We start from the raw sequence: 16,401 nt of genomic DNA on the forward strand, positions 1-16,401 counted from the left end.
CCCCTCGGAGCCCCGCCCCGGACCCCCGCTAGCGGCCACGTCGCCACCCCGCCCCTCGCGGCTCCCCGAGGCCCCGCCCCTAGCCCGCACGGCCCGCCCCTAGCGGGCACCCGTCCCTCCCGCCGCCCGCACCGCCCAGGCCCCGCCCCCGCGCTCTGACGCACAAGGCGTGAGCCGCACGCTAGCGTCATCAGGCACCGCCCCCCTCGTGGGCGTGACCAGGCCGGTGCCCGGTCCCGGGAGCCGCCGCCATGAGTCCTGCGGCCGCCAGCCCCGCGGAAGTGGTTCGCGCGGCGCAGAAGGACGACTACTACCGCGGCGGGCTGCGGAGCGCGGCGGGCAGCGCCCTGCACAGCTTGGCGGGTGAGCCGGGGCCTGGGACGGGGCAGCGGGGACCGGGGTTCGCGGGGCGGCGCCGACGTGCGAGCGGAAGAAACGGCTGGTGGGTCCCTGACGCCTCACTTGTTCTCGCCAAATGCCGTTGTGGGCGTTTTACGAACACCCGCCGCGCGATCGTCAGAACGTCCCTCCCGGGGGCCCGGTGGACGCCTCCCCTTTCACGGGGGTGGCCGGGGTCCCAGACACGTCCTGGCGGCCCTCCCGAGGGGCCGGGGGGGACCTGGCTGCAGGTGCGGGGCGGGGGGCGGCCGGGGGGAGACCCGGAGCAGCCCGGAGGCCATGACGAGTCCGCCCGGTGGAGGAGCGGGAAGCCCCCAGCCGGACCCTCACCGCGCCCCGCCTCCCGGTCTCAGGTGCAAAGAGGTGGCTGGAGTGCAGGAGAGAGGTGGAGCTGCTGTCGGACGTCGCCTACTTTGGCCTCACCACGTTTGCAGGTGGCAGCCCTGGTGGGACCCTGAGACCAAGGGGCCCCCAACACCCAAGCCCGGAGGGCGGTGGGGGTGCTGCCGGCCGAACAAGTAGCCCCGGAGGCCTTCCCCGGGCCCCCGGTGTAGCCCGGAGGTAGTCTTAGGGAAGGGGGGAATTCCGAGGCCCTCCTCTGGAGGCCAGGCCCGGCCGGCCCTAAGTCTCTCATCTTCTCTCTTCCTTTTTGTGCTTCTGGGGCCCTTCATCTTGCATGCTGGCCAGGGTGCCCAGGGACTGTTTCTCTGTGGCTGAGGCCCTTGGCTCAATGGGGGATGCCGGGACTGAGCTCTGTCACAGGGCAAGGTCAGGGGCGGCCCCGTGGAGCGTTGCGCTCTAGAGGAAAGGCAGGGACCTGAGAGCAAAATCCAGTACAGAGAGAAGGATGGCAGATCCCTGCCTTAATTTCTCATGTGAGTCACTCCCACCTCGGTATCTGGCAGGGTACCAGACCCTCGGGGAGGAGTATGTTGGTGTCATCCAGGTGGACCCGTCCCAGAGCAGAGTGCCCTCAAGGTTGCGCCGTGGTGTGCTGGTCGCCTTGCACACCCTCCTGCCGTACCTGTTGGACAAGGCCCTGCGGCACCTGGAATGTGAGCTGCAGGCCGATGTCGAGGGCGCCAGGCCCTCACAGGGCAGCCTGGTCCTCGGGGGGCGTGGCCGGTCGGGGGCAAGGCACTGGGTACACCGGCAGGTGGCCCCCCTGACGGAGCCGCAGAAGAGGACCTTCCTGCAGGCCGTGATGGTGTTGAGGCAAGGCCTCAGTGGCCTCCAGCGGCTGCATGTCGCCTGGTTCTACATCCACGGTGCCTTCTACCACCTGGCCAAGAGGCTCACAGGAGTCACTTATGTAAGTTTTCAGGGCCGTCCACACTTGTTTGACCCTGTGTTTAGGGTTCCTGCCCACCAGCATGATTACAGGGCCGGAGCCAAGGTTCTTTACTGAGAAACATGGGTTTTATCACATCTGCTGAAAGATCCCAGAAAGTCAACCCTTAGTGTGAGGCGTGCCAGCCTCCCCACAGCCAGCACTGGGAGCCTGCCTGAGGATCCAGGCCCCTGGGCCCCATGTCCACTCCTTCCCAGCTGCCCTGTTGGAGGGTCAGGTGTAGTGATGCCTCCTGTCACTGCGAGGACCTTCCCTGATCTGAGCCTGCCATCCAGCCTTTCCTCCTGTTTCTCACCTGGTGCCTTTGCTCCCGGATTCACCCGGAAAGTCTCAGCTCCGGCACCTGATCATTGGAGGGTCACCCCCTTTCTTGCCTGGCTTGGCAGCACTGTCCTAAGCATGTGCCTCCCTCCTGTCCAGTCCAGTCCCTGCCCTCAGGGTGCACACTTACAGGAGCCAATGGCTCCGGGCCCCCCAGCGGTGGCTGGGGTGTGTGCTGAGCTGCCACGTGGGGGCTGGAAACACAGCCTCAAACTCTCCTGGGGCCTTCCCTGCATGGGCACAGGGTGTGATTGGGGGGTTCCCAGGCTGAGGGAAGGGAGACCAGAGGTGGAGAGCAGCTGACTTTGCCTTCATGCATCGCTAGCTGCACTGCACTGGGTGGTCCAGCGTCCCTGGGGGAATTGGGTGCCCTTTTGAAAGCCAGAAACTTCTCTTTATGTGTGAGAGAGGCTGGTTGGCAATGTCTGCTTGTGAGACTTTGCCTCTCATCGCCCAGGCAGTTTTTCTCAGGATTCTTTGCCAGTGCCTTATTCTCTGAGACGTAGGTCCACTGATGGACCTCACCTCCCAAGTCCTCATCTGCAGCCAGAGTGACTGCAGACTTGGAGCCCTATGGCCGTCTTCCTCGCCTCGCTCAGCACTCAGCAGAGATGCCCTCGTCATTTCCTGTCCCCCACACCCCTTGTCCCAGGAGGGCGGGTTTTGGCCTCATCCTATGGGGCATTCTAGTGCCACTGGGAGGCCTGGCCCCTAAGCTGTTCAGTGCTTTGTGCCAGCTGATCATGTGACTGTGTCTTGGGGTCCTCCACAGCTTCGTGTCCGCTCCCCGGCTGTGGAGGACCTGAGGGCTCGAGAAAGCTACAGGCTGCTAGGGCTCGTCTCCCTGGTGCACCTGGCCCTGTCCATGGGCCTGCAGCTGTACGGTTTCCGGCAGAGGCAGCGCGCCCGGCGGGAGTGGAAGCTGCACCGCGGCCTGTCTCACCGCAGGTGTGGGGGCGGCAGGAGGGCACAAGGTCCTAGCTCAGCTGCTCCAGCCTGAGAGGTGGGGGCGGTGGCTGGGCGCTAAGCAGACCATGGCTCCGAGCAAGGGCCACGTTTTGCAAGGCCTTCTGAGGGTAAATTTTGGTGTCCCTCTCCCCTTCCCCCAGGAGCCACATGGAAGAGAAAGCCATTTCCAGGAACTCCGTGTGTACGCTGTGCCTAGAAGAACGCAGACACTCCACCGCCACGCCCTGCGGCCATCTGTTCTGCTGGGAGTGCATCACCCAGTGGTGCGACACCAAGGTGGGCGTGCACGGGCTCTGCGAGCAAGTACATGGGCTGGCCCAGGCGGCGGCCCAGGAATCCAGAAGCCTGGCCCAGGCACCTCTCAGGAGGGATGGAAGGCTGGGTATCTTTCTAAAGCTCCTTATGTGAGCAGTATACGGGACAGATCTGGAGTCAGTCAGCATGCTGCACTGTGCATCTGAGGCATCGTGGGGAGGCGGGCAGTGGTCGGGCTATGAGGCTCCCTTTCTGGAGTCTCCCCCATCCTGCCACTCCTTGGGAGCCCTGGCTTGCCAGCACACGCGGGGCTCTGTCCAGGATGCCCCACCACGACCACCCACATGGGAGCCCTCAGAATGCAGAGCCGCCTGCTCCAGCCTTTCAAGACCTCAGGGTGGTGCCAGGCGACCAGAGCAAGGGATGGTGGGTTCCTGGGCCCCCACCAGCCCTGCCACCCAGGCTCAGGGTGGGAAGGGCTGCACAGATGAGGTGGTGATGTGCACCCCACAGTTGAAGTGGTCTGTTCACTTTCTTCCCTGTGGGCATCTACCTGTACCAGCCGGTCAAGGGGCCCCCCTCAGAACCTGTGTCCCGGGTTCACAGTGGCTATGGCCTCAGAGCCCAGCTGGAGCTGGTGTAAAATCAGCACCTGTGAAATGTCTGTGCCATGTGGGTCTCACAGCTGTGATTCCACAGCCTCCTCTTTGGGACCCCTGCCCCCTTTCCCCCTCTTCCCCCCAGAACACAGGTGCCACCTCCTATAAGTGGCCAGCCCCAGGAAGGAACGCCTGTGGGGAGATGAACTGGCCTTCCTGGGGGAAAGAGAATGCAACCTGTCCTTAGGGGCAGGGCTGCCTCCCTGGCCTGGTCACTGCTCCTGCCCCACTCTCCAGGGTTAAGGCCTTCCCCTCAGGTTTGTGACTTCTGAGAATAGTGATTTTTTTTTTTTAAATTGTCTTCATTGAAGTGAATAGAGGTGTGTGTACATTGCATGTGTCATTGCAGATGCCAGTGCGGGAGGGCCCGGGAAGGGGGCTCTGCTGGCCACAGCCAGTGTGACACACACACACCCCTGCCCCTCTCTGCAGACAGAGTGCCCTCTCTGCAGGGAGAAGTTCCCTCCCCAGAAGCTCGTCTACCTGCGGCACTATCGCTAACCTGACCAAGGACAGGAGCCCAGTTTTCCTTAACGTCGGGGGATAGACGTAATCTCTCAAAGTTACCTTTATGTGCACAGAAGTCCTAGAATTCTCAAATTTTATCTCCTGTCACATGAAGAGACTATGCCAGCAGCTTAGGAGGACAGAGGCCGGATCTGCCTGGAAGACGGCTGGTCCAAGCCTTTGGGCTGAGTGTGGCCCACCCACCCAGTGAACCCCCAAGCGCACGGTGCAGATGGCAAGCAGCAGTCGGAGCAGAGCCCACCTGGGGGGTCACACCACACACCCCCTGTGACATACTGGGGTCACTTCTTCAACAGCTAGACTCTCGGACAAGGTTAGTTTCTCCTCCTTTCCTCAACTGGTTTGGAAAATGAGTTTCAGAAACAGGACCAACATTCATATGATGAGAAAGATTCTCAGGCAAAGGGTTGGGGTTTGACCTGAACGGGCAAGTGTGGGGAAGAGTGGACGAGGGTCACCAGTGGTCCGTCCACCAGCACTGACAACCTGGAAACTTTGCCCTTGTCACCAGAGCCAGGCTGCTTGGTGGCTCGGGCACATCCATTCACGGGAGTAGAACTCCAAGATGCTTTATCTCCACTTAAGACACGTGGTACCTGTCTTTTAATATGCATTCAAGTTTGTTTCCCATTTTAGACAGTGGCAGTGTGCATCCCGGCTGAGCTCTGCTTGGAACCTGGGGATGTGGTGCCAGGCTGCTCAGGTTCTCCACACCTGCCCCACAGCTGCCTCTCAGAGCTCAGCTCTCCCCAAGGCCTGGGAAGCTGGCTGTTTGTGCCAGGTCACTGCTGTGCCCAGCCTACTTCCTGCCACTTTTTTGTTACTTTCAGGTCTTTAAAAGTATTAACTTGTGCAAAAGACCAGACTTTGCCGTAAGCTCCCTTAAGAAACGAGCTCCATGGAAGCAGAGGTATATTAAGAAGGCCCTAAGGGTGAACCAAAGATCACATTCATAAAGGGCAAGAACCTGCAGTCAGGATGTCCCAACCCTGGTGTGAAGCCACAGTTCTGGCTTCTGGCAGAGGCCTGTGCAAATGGCTCCGGAATCTGACCAGAGGTATCAAAGGTACTGAACCCATTCAGAACATTTAAGTACCAAGGTTTAGGGATCCCTGGGTGGCACAGCGGTTTGGCGCCTGCCTTTGACCCAGGGCGCGATCCTGGAGACCCGGGATCGAATCCCATGTCGGGCTCCCGGTGCATGGAGCTTGCTTCTCCCTCTGCCTGTGTCTCTGCCTCTCTCTCTCTCTCTCTGTGACTATCATAAATAAATAAAAATTAAAAATATATATATTTAAGTACCAAGGTTTAAACATGGGATCAGGTGTATGAAAGATCTTCATGTGGCCTCTTAGAAGCAAGAGGAGTGCCACTTTAGATATGTAAAAATTGGCTCCAAAAAGCCAGTGAACATATTCAGTGCCTAAACCCCTAAGACGGATGGAAAACTGGTCAGAGCTATGAGTCTGCACTGCTGGAGGACACCCACGGGCTTGTACCTTGGCACCTGTACCCCAGTGACCATTCCAGCTCAGCCTGGGGAATTCAGTGCACCTCCCAGCTGGGCTTACTCACAGGCAGTAAGCTGTATAGTGTTTCACATAAAGACTCCACAAGAAAGGGGACACTGTCTTTAATAAAGTTGGAATTAAAAAGTCACTTAGTAAAATGTTTACGAGTATTTGTTTTTATCACATCAAAAAAGCTGACATGCGGGTCAGAGTTCTGTTTTCCTGTAGAAAGTGAGAAGCCATGTTAAAACCCACAAACTGGTCTGCCCTTACCAGTTGTTCTGTAAAGGGGCCACTGCATGAGAACTTCAAATTAATCAAAAACAACTCTTCAGGTATCAAAGAAATGTGTCAAAATAATTCCAAACAATTAAAATATAATATATATATTTATAATTCCAGGCCCCAAAAAGCAATCATGGTAATTAAGAACAAAGTTTTGAGTCATTATGATAGAGACCAACTTTAAACATCTCTGGTGAGATAAAATTGGGAAACTGGCATTAGAACCCCAGAGTTACTCAGAAATCACCTTTCAAATGTTCTTCCAACGCACAGGAATCAGGTTAGCATCATCCTCCAGCTGGGTGATGTGGCCAAGGGTGTCCTGGTTGGGGCAGCTGGGGTGCAACCCGGCTCCTTCAGCGCAGGTCCGTTCCAAGGCCACACGACAACCAAGACCGCCCACCCCTCCCCACACCCCCACTCAACTGTCCACCCCACCAGCAGTTTACTAGAATTCTGTCCGTTTGAACACTTGAATGTCACTGAAAAATAAATCAATGCAATTTGGTTTAAATGTCAGTTTCTTCAAGAACCTGATATTTCAGTTACAAATAATTGAAGCTCCTTTTTAAAAAGAAAATTCGACTCCCTCGAAATCAACTACTTTATGTGAAGGAAGAAGGCATTGTTACAATGGCTGAGAGCCGTCCCCAGACTGTGACGGGCTGGGCCAAGTGTCTAGCTCGCAAACGTCTTGCCTCCGTCTTCCTTCCCCTTGTATGTCCTCTTGCCATGCGTGAATGGGATGTACCGGTACTTTATCATGTGCTGGGGACAAACAGACTCATTTTAGAATGGCTTCGTGATGAACTATGTTTTCTCCAAATCTGAGTCCTGATCTTCCCTACACAAGGGCAAGTCCCCTCCCCTCCAATGACACAAACTGACACAGTAAAACCCTCCTGGAGCCCAGTGAGCCGGGCTCTGGAAATCCTGAGGGTCTGGGAGAGGTTCCATGCCCTTGTGCATGCAGGAAGGGCTAGGGCTGGGCGGGGGACCCTGGGATCTACCAGAGGAGTGGGGGGGATAAAGCTGCCCTGGGATCTGTCTGAAGGTAAAGTCAGCACAATACATGGGGACTGTCTGGTGGGCCCTGGGCTCTGAACCCCCAGGACGACGTGGCAGTGAGGACAGCATGGCAGAACAGAGGGCCTTTCCCAGCCAGGCCCCCAGAGAGCTGTCCGTGGGCTGGACAACCGCACTGTGGGCCAGATCTGCGCTGGGCCACCTTGGTGGGAAGGGGATGTGCCGCGTCCCTGTTGCAAACCTGCACAGAGCTTCATGATGCTCCAAGTACAGACAGACCAGGAAGATCCAAGCAGGGCTTTCGGCGCTTCCCCGTGCAGCAGTGCCCACCCGTGCTCACCTTTATTTGCCTCTTCATGGTGATACAGAAAAGCATGATGAAGTACATCACCAGGATGGGCCAGAACACCGGGACATTGAAAGCCTCAAAGAAGGTGCAGGCCATGGCCACGAGGATGCCCTTGGTCGCCGCGTGCCTTAAAGCAGGGGAGGTGGTCAGTGTGGCCTGGGGCCACGGCAGCACCCCTCCTGGGGCAGTACTGGCGGTGTGTTCCTACAGGGCGCACCACATGCAACCAGACACGGCATTCCCTCGGCCCCTTGAAAGCCCCCGGTGTGCTTCCAAAATTACAGAGCATGAAACATTTAGTGAAGAGGCTGCTAAGGCCAGCCCAGGCGCCTTGGGTCTGCCACCTGGACTAGCCACCCCCCCACCCCAGGCTGTGCATCGCTCACAAGACCCTGGTGGCACCCCAGCCAGGCAACTCCCTCCAACTCGGGCCTAGCCCACTGGACTCCCAGCCATACTGGAAATGCTCCTGGGTGCTCCCTTTCCTGCAGGACGAAGGCCAGCTTCCCGGGGGACTTGCAGGGCCGTCTTGCCTGCTTTCTGCTTGCTCCCCAGCAGCTCCCCCAGCTGATGCCCTTCACAGCCAACCAGCAGACTTGGCAGACTTGCAGAGTACCTGCCACACCCCACACACGGCACCAGGAACGCAAAGTAGAGGTGCAGCAGCTTGTTCCCCTCGGTTCTTTGCTCCAGCAAATACATGACAGACAAGGTCACAGCCTTTACGCTGTGAGGGTCACCTTCATGCATGTTTCATGCATGACAGCAGGGGTCACCTGTCCACCTGTCACATTTGTCCTCATGCAACATCACACAGATGTCACTACCTCCAGGAGGCCTGGGGGACAAGCCAAGTCCCATCCAAGCCCCTCCCCAGAGCGTAGCACTTCCAGTGAAGGCAGATGTTCCCCAAGGCTGCACCTGTCCTGGATGTGCGCAGACACCCCAAGCAGGAGGGTGGAGGAGGCAGTCCGCTCATGCCAGTAATCAGAAGGGGTGCCGTGTGAGGAGCAGCACACAGGCCAGCCAGTCTGCCCAAGGCAGCCAGACCCTACACACACATCCCTCCTGAGGCCCATGACAGCAACATACACAGGACCCTCTGCCCCGGAAGCAAAGAGCACTGGTGCTCACTTTCAAGTGAGAGAAGCCAGCAGGCACTGTGCTCTCTGAGAGGCCCCTATGACCTGCCTCCACACCCAGCCAAGCACAGCATCACACTTGGGATGAATGTTCAGAACACACACAATAAAATGCTCATTTCTTTAAGAAGTCTTTGCTGGCTAATGAGAACAAAACCCCTCTGTTCTCAGTCTTATTAGCCACACCAAGGACAAGTGTCTTTCTCAACTACCCTTAAGAATTAACTCACCAAAATTTAAACTCTGGAAGCCTTCGAATAAAGGGCCGGAACTCCTCATTCTGTTTGGTTGGTAATGAGGGGCCGTCATCTGAAAGGCAGAACGTCAGTGAGACGGAGCAGGCGTCTCATCCATCTGTTCCCATCACTACGTTTATGAGTTTCTCCCTAAAGCTTCTGAACCAGCCCTCCTGTCGTACGAAACATACATTTATGTTATTTAAGCAAACACAACATGGGAGCCTTCAGCTGATTCAGAAATCAATTCACTGCTTTAGAAGATTCAAAATAGAACTTCTTTTTTAAAAGAATTACACGTTGTAAATGATTGCATAAAAATCAAACTGCAGAACAATCTTGAGGCACACATCAACTGTAGCACACAAAGGCAGAGGAAACATTCACAGAAGAGAGGCAGGAGAGACACACAAAGCTATATCTACTCCTGAGAGTCCAACTCAGCACCCCCCCATGGTTGACCCCCCCCACCCCCACTGAACTGGGTGTAGTCAAGCCACCCTGCCTGGCCCTGGCCCCACCCCACTCGACTCCAGACAAGCGTCTTCCCCAGCTACACACAGAGGAAACAGGTCTCATCTTCTAATTCCCCCAAATGCCAGCAAATGGAAGTGTTGTTTCCTTTAAGGTTTTCATTAAATACTCCATAGAGAAAAAAACCACAGGCTGCTGGTAAGAACTTGAGCAGCATGGAGAAAGCATCTAGGACTTGGGAGTGTGTGTCTGCCGGCACAGAGGAATCCACCCACAGGCAACTGCGCCTGGGTTTTCCCAACAGTGGTGACACGTGCTGGCAGGAGCAACCAACTCCCCATTTGTGCCCCCCCCACCTCCCTCCTCCCCAGCTGGACAGGCAGGTGTGGACTTGGCCCTCCTACCTGGCCCAGGTCTGGCCAGGAACAGGGTGAGCCAAGAACTTTTCAACTTGTCATCCTGGGGAATCAGGGAGTGCACCAGCAACAGTGCCCAACCGTGGAGGGTCAGTATCCCGGTGGCCACTGCTGGTCCCCAGGAAGGGGACCTACCCAAGGAGTGCAGATATGCGGGCTTTGTGGCAGGGGTGCCACCCCCCCTCGCATGCACACTGCCTGTGATCTCGGTCAAGTCCCTCGTCCACAACACAGAGTAGCGGGAACACCCACCCCACGTGGCAACAAAGGTTTAATGACTCCATCTACATCCAAGATTCTCAGTCTGTTTTAAAAACCAAGAGAACAGTCTCAGAAGTTCAGATTTCAAAGACTTGTGGAGAAAATGAGGCAATCTGTGAAATCTACAAAACCACAACCAACCCGAACAGACAGAAGCAAGGTGGATAATCTCTACTGTACCTGAGTCCTCCATCAGGGAAGGGTCCACTTTGGGAGAGAGAAAGGCTATGAAAAGATTGAGGTGGTAGATTCCCAAGGCGTAGGTCACAATGTACCAGCCCTGCAAGAGGAGGACACACGGTCAGTGATGCCCCCCCCCAGCAGCCAGGCTCCAAACCAGTCCCTTCCAGTAACTCACAACCTTGTATCAGCTGAACTTCAGAGCACCCACAACCTACCTCCAGTCTGGGAACTGCAACAAGTGACAGGCACAGTGACAGTTTATCTCAAAGTACCTTGTGAGTGGGACAGTGGACAAGCCGCAGTACAAAGAGCCACCTTCTCCGAGGGTCCGGGTGGGTGCAACGAATGCTGGAAGCCACCAGCTCCCCACCAGGTATGCAGCAGAAAGTCACATGCCCAAGCCGTGCCACACCTTGGGGCAGATGTGGGCCGGGCAAAGGGTGCCGCTGGTGTGTACACCTGGCCCAGACCCTGCCTTACCAACAGCCACCTGAACCGGAATATGGGCTCTGGGCCGTCACTCAGGATATGCTGGCTATGACTTGTGCTGGTGGGCCCCTCACACTGCCACACATTGCTCAGGGGTGTTAATAATACGTGCCCAGAAGAAATCCAGAACCGGAAAATCAGGAAATCAACCATGAGATTAAAGAAATGCTGCAGAGGGGCACCGGGTGGCACAGCCAGTAAAGCATCGGCCTTCAGCTCTCAGGTCATGATCCCAGGTCCTGGGATCAAGTCCTGCATCTGCATCCGGTACTTCTCCCTCTGCCTTTGTTTCCCTCACTCCCCCACTGGCACATGCTCTCTCAAATAAAGTCTTAAAAAAAAAAAAAAAAAAAAAAACGTTGTGGAGCCAAACTCTCCTCAAGAGATGCAAAGAAATGGAACACCCGTACATTGTACAATGCGTGTACTTGCAATTAAACTCATTTCTAAATGAAGTTTATCCAATTAGACCAGAATGCACCAAGTTATCAATTTTAAAAGCCAAAAACATGTGCAAACACAATGAAATCCTTGTGCCTTAAACCTTCTCAAGTCTGAAAATTACAGATGAGATGTGGGAAGCTGACGCACCTGAGGGGTGCCAAAGCAGGTACAAAGTTGATTTAGAAGACAACTGCATCCCCATCCTGCCTGCGCCCCTAAATTGAGGCCTCTGGGTCTCTCTTTCCATTAGAGAATGGACCGAGCTCCCAATCAAACAATAACCCTGAAGACCGTTACAGTAAATGGAATGTCAATTTTAGCCAGCCTGCACAGGCTGCATCGTCACCCTGGACCCTACTACTCCAGAAATGGGGGAAAACCACCACCCCACCCAAGCCTACATCTGGACGGCGTAGAGACGGCATGGGCTTTGGCCCCCGGCCCACACCTACCTGTAGCAGGTAAACTCGAATCATGTAGACAAAGCTCAGGCCCAGTGTCACTACCCATCGCACGGCTGTGTAAGGTGTGGACTTGTCTAGCCAGGACTGATAGATCTGGAAAGACAAGGGTTCACGTGCACTGTGGAGACCCTGCGCTGTGTACGGTAAAGCATACTTCCCACAAGCTCTTGCTCTGCACTTTAGGTCAGCAACAACAAAGCAGTGACTACGGTTAACCCAAATTCCTGACACAGGTCCACCCCTCAAGCAACAGTGTTACAGAACAATCTCTCACAGCTGACAACCCTGTAGCATCAGCCTAAGGGCTCCCTCATGCCCTTCCCAACCCCTCCCCGAGCTGGCCCCAGGGCGGACCCTGCCTCTGCTCTCAGGCCAATCAGCCACAGCCTGACCTCCCACAGGTGTGGAGCTCATGTGTGGAATTTCCAGAAGAAATCTTTGGCTTCACCCATATACACACATACATGTGCGCAGGTACATGTAACTAGCAACATATGTGTGCTGTTTAATTTTAATTTTGAAATTAATTTTAATTTTTAAATTTTTAATGAAATATGTCAATAGTTCATAAAAGTACCCACCACCTGGCTTCAATAATTATAAAGTTTTCCAAATACCCTTTTTTAGTTTTAAAAATATATATTTCTAATTCTAAACCAAAACATCACATCAGTATATGCACTTGTTCACTGAACCAGACTTCCGCACTCAGCATGTGATCGTGACTGTAGCAGGCCTTGGCACAGCCCACAGGTACAACCCACAGGTCAGCGCAGAGCTGGGCCAGGGGGCATAAGAGCCCCCCTGCCCCTGCCAAGTGGACATGGAGGTGGGCAGCTGGGATAGAGGACGGTAAGAGCACAGCAGGGGCCACCACCATGCCACCCAGGAGCAAAAGTTTAAAAGGTTGTTGGGGGGGGGGGGGACAGAAAACAAGTGTATGGCAGAGAACATCTGTGGTCCCAAGGCCAAGACCACTGTCTGGCACTTTACAGCTGTGCAGAGGGAAAGTATAAACCGAGGCTGTGGGAAGGCTCGCTACACTCCTGCTGGGAAAGCGAGTGGCCAACACACAGGTCCCTGCAGAAAAACGTCCTAGAGCCAACCTTTCCTTCCTCAGCTCAATTATCTGTTCATCAAGTCAGTTTTTTCACCCGTGGAAAAACCAACCTGTCCAAGTCTCGTGAAAAATCTGTACACGACAGAAGGTTTCCCATGGACAGAATCTCCAACACTGTCACCTTCGGACATTCTGTAACTGAGAAACAAAACACTTTAAATAAAAACATTCAAGGATCTTATCACTTTGCCCTAACTTCATCAGGCAATTTTTTTCAATATTCACTACTTGTTCCTTCTAATGTCTTTGCCATAAGTTGTCCAGGAAAAAGAAACAAGAGGGGTCCCTGGGGGGCTCAATCGGTGGAGCATTTGACTTTTGGTTTCAGCTCAGGTCATCAGGGTGGTGAGATCGAGCCCGTGTAGGACTCTATGTTCAGCAGGGAGTCTGCTTGAGATTCTCTCTGCCTCTGTCTCTCCACCTCACTCTAAAATAAATAAAATCTTTACCAAAAAACAAACAAACAAGGGACCCCAGTGGAGAGCCAGAATGGTACATGACACACAAAGCACCACTGGATGGACTGTTTCTGCTAATATCACCTGGACCGCACCCCTCTTGTTGGTCCCCAGGAGCTGCCCCTGCTGACCGTGGAGTCCTGTGGATAGTCTCCCTGGTACTGGTCCACACTACAGGCTGCTGCACCCATGTCTCCCTCCTCTGGTCTATTCCTAGGGCTCCCCTCAACCCCTCTTCTCTGGGCCCAGCCCTGGGCTCTGTCTAGGCTGCTCCTCCGCAGGACACCAGCAGTCAGCTGGGCAAGCCCTGGTCCTCTCAGGGCCTGGTCCTCCACCCCATGAACAGGAAAATGCACACGATTTCCAGGGAGGGAGCCACCGTCTGTGCCCCAGTTTGTCATCTCTAAGTGGAATTGATCCTATCTGCTCCTGACCATTTCAATGTGCCTGCCACTGTGGATTCCATGAGGAACTAACTGATGAGAACCTGATAACCAAGCGAGCTTCATTATCTCTATCTTGCTAAGGAGGACCAAGTCTCAAATACTTCAAGCCACTGACCTAAGGTCAGAAACTGCTCTGCATGACTGGAGTTTCTCTATTGGAGCATGCTGTTGCCCACACCAGAGAACTGAGGTGCTGGTGAAGATGCCCAGGCGAAGCTCACTGCTGCACCCCAAACCTATGCACAGCACCTTCCCCAGTAAGTAGCACGGCAGGGCTCGGCATGGAAGCAGACACAGTCTCCAGCTCCCTATGTCCAAGGCACCTGGGCTATACAGCGGTGTGGCCTCATGGACACAGCAGCCCGTCCCATGCAGACAGGCAGCTCACAACTGCTACAGCGGCCCCAACGGCCAGCCTGCATGTGTGGCTACAACCTGAACCCACACCTGCCTGGGGCCGTGGTTCCCAATCACATCCTCAAGGCAAATAATCAGAACATCCTCTTTTCAACGTGAAGTCAGCAGGCTTAGGTGACTCTAGACCTCAAAGGGAAAACTTTCCAATTACAACTGAGATACTGAGACCACCTGAGCAGCCCTGCCATGCCACGGCATCTGGTCTATGTCACACCTGTTGCTGGAGCCACCATAGGATGGGCAGAGGGCCAGGAGTGTCAATGGGATGGAGAAATGCCCTTTGCCCTCACAAGACACAGGAAGTACTGACAACTGAGTGAACTGAGCAGATGAATCACAGCCCTGGGCCCCATGTCTCCAGGAGGTGCGTTTTACACCTGGGTGAGAGGATCCTATATTGTATGAGATTCCCTAGGATGGCCAGCCTTCCTGTCTGGGCCAGAGACAGGCCAGCAGAAAGCTACATCAGTGATACTCCTTGTCCTGGGGATCTTCACAAACATCTTCTTTTATTTAGGACCAAGCGTTCACCATGAAAATGCTTTTACTTGAACAGAAACAGGAAAAACTGTCACAGAGGACACGCCTGGTGAGCCCTGGACCCATGCACTCTAGCTGGAGACGTCCGTGGCTTTTAGATGAACGTCCTGCCAGCTGCTGATTGTCTGACAAGCAACACATACATCGTTGCATGGCCTCCGCTGTCACAGAGACTTGAAGCACGCCAACACCAACTCCGGAGTCAAGCTGTCCCCTTCTGGAGTCCGGTTCCATCGATTCCTATAGCAGTGTGGCACAAGCGACCCTTCATTCCAAGCTGCGACATGGGGCGACAGCATCTGGGCGCCATCCTTAAAGGGTCCTTGCAGGGACCCGGCCGTGAGCCCCGAGAACCTGGCACCCCGGGAGTGAGAGGCCTCCTCCGATGGGCGGCCATGCCTGTGGGTTGGGGCCAGGCTCCCCCCAGCTCCTCCCTCTGCTCCGTCTGAGGGTCACCTCTTCGGATAGGCCGCCCTGTCATCCATCCCCAGGTCACATCACCTTGTTTTTACTTTATGTAACCAACCTTTTCCGACCTTCCTAGTGTTTCTTTATTTCCTATTAGAGCGGGGGCGGGGGGGGGGACCTGTCTGGGCCACGGTTGCGTCCTGCCCCCTAAAAAGGCCTGCTACACAGAAGGTACCAGTAAACTACCTGTTGGGTATAAGTGCTTGATGCTCAATCACAAAGAAAACAGTCAAAAACAAAATAAAGGCGTCCCAAGGAAAGTCCGCGAGCGTCACGCCTGAAGCCGCGCACGGATGTCTGTGGGCCCCGTCCGGCCCCCGGCCCCAGCACACAGCAACCACGGCATTTCCAGAGCCCAGCTGGGCATCCGGGTCATCCACTCGCTCCTCCTCCCGGCCCACCTGCAACCTCGGTGCCGCTCCCTCCGCTCAAATGCCCTTCCGCACGTCACTCACTGGTCCTCGGCGACCCCCGCCTGCGGACACGGCCGCCCTGAGGTCTCCCCGGCCCTGACCTCCCCGCCCTCCGGGACCTGCTGGCTCAAGGGGCTCTATCCCCGCCGAGGGCAAGACCAAGTCCACGGGAAAACTTCGGGCTCCCGGCCGCCCGGACTCGGAGGACACGAGGGAGCGGAGCCGACGGCGGCCCCCGGACGAGGGCGGCTGCGGGGGCCCGAGAGCCTGGGCTGCTGCGGCCGCAACCTGCAGCGTTCCCGAGATCACCTTGAGCGGCCGCACTCCCACCCAGACCCCGCAGACCAGCCCCGGGACCGCGCAGGGACCCGACAGGGAAGGGCGGACGTCCGCCCGCGAGCCGGAGGGTGGCAGCCGACCCCTCCCGGGCCGCGCCCGCGGGCGGGGGCGGGGGCGGGGACGGGGGGCGGTCCCTGCGCGCCCCCGGGGGCCCCGAGACCCCGCGCGCGACCCCAGCCCCGCGCCCGCCCCGCGCCCCGCGCCCCGCTCCCAGCCCCGCCCGCCCGGACCCCTGACGCCGCCGGCACCTCGCCGCTCCCTGCGGCCGAGCGCGGTCTCTGAGGGCCGCGGGAGGAAGGAGGACGCGGGCAGGCGGCCGCGCCGGCGCTTCGCACGGTCCGGGAAGGGCCAGCCGAATACTTCCGCTCTGTCCCGTGCGGCACCGCCTCCGGAGCCTCCAAGATGGCCGTCGGGGCGGAGCTAGGAGCCTCCAACCAT

The 16,401-nt window shown here is 56.3% G+C and overlaps 2 protein-coding genes across 7 annotated transcripts; one reads left to right on the top strand and one right to left on the bottom strand.

Moving 5' to 3' along the window:
• Positions 1 to 204: 204 nt before the first annotated feature.
• Positions 205 to 6,141, top strand: PEX10 (peroxisomal biogenesis factor 10). Of its 3 annotated transcripts, none has more exons than XM_055306835.1 (7): positions 205 to 363; positions 753 to 833; positions 1,305 to 1,711; positions 2,844 to 3,019; positions 3,181 to 3,316; positions 4,304 to 5,582; positions 5,789 to 6,141. In XM_055306835.1, the coding sequence occupies exons 1-6, from the start codon at positions 252 to 254 to the stop codon at positions 4,355 to 4,357; spliced, it is 966 nt and encodes a 321-aa protein (XP_055162810.1). In that variant the 5' UTR covers positions 205 to 251; the 3' UTR covers positions 4,358 to 5,582; positions 5,789 to 6,141. The 3 variants fall into 3 exon arrangements, with proteins under 3 accessions (XP_055162810.1, XP_055162809.1, XP_055162808.1); XM_055306834.1 differs by having other exon boundaries at positions 4,387 to 5,582; XM_055306833.1 differs by lacking the exons at positions 4,304 to 5,582; positions 5,789 to 6,141 and having other exon boundaries at positions 3,181 to 4,297.
• On the bottom strand, positions 6,100 to 16,353 carry RER1 (retention in endoplasmic reticulum sorting receptor 1). 4 transcript variants are annotated; one of them, XM_055306845.1, is made up of 7 exons: positions 16,212 to 16,353; positions 12,933 to 13,020; positions 11,751 to 11,855; positions 10,363 to 10,462; positions 9,026 to 9,104; positions 7,645 to 7,780; positions 6,100 to 7,046 (listed from the first exon to the last, which is right to left on the bottom strand). In XM_055306845.1, the coding sequence occupies exons 2-7, from the start codon at positions 13,011 to 13,013 to the stop codon at positions 6,957 to 6,959; spliced, it is 591 nt and encodes a 196-aa protein (XP_055162820.1). In that variant the 5' UTR covers positions 13,014 to 13,020; positions 16,212 to 16,353; the 3' UTR covers positions 6,100 to 6,956. The 4 variants fall into 4 exon arrangements, with proteins under 4 accessions (XP_055162820.1, XP_055162823.1, XP_055162822.1 ...); XM_055306848.1 differs by having other exon boundaries at positions 12,933 to 13,014; positions 16,212 to 16,332; XM_055306847.1 differs by lacking the exon at positions 16,212 to 16,353 and adding an exon at positions 15,613 to 16,047.
• Between the last annotated feature and the right edge of the window lie 48 nt (positions 16,354 to 16,401).

This window comes from Nyctereutes procyonoides, unplaced genomic scaffold (assembly GCF_905146905.1).
Source record: "Nyctereutes procyonoides isolate TBG_1078 unplaced genomic scaffold, NYPRO_anot_genome, whole genome shotgun sequence".
In the NCBI taxonomy this organism is placed as follows: domain Eukaryota; kingdom Metazoa; phylum Chordata; class Mammalia; order Carnivora; family Canidae; genus Nyctereutes; species Nyctereutes procyonoides.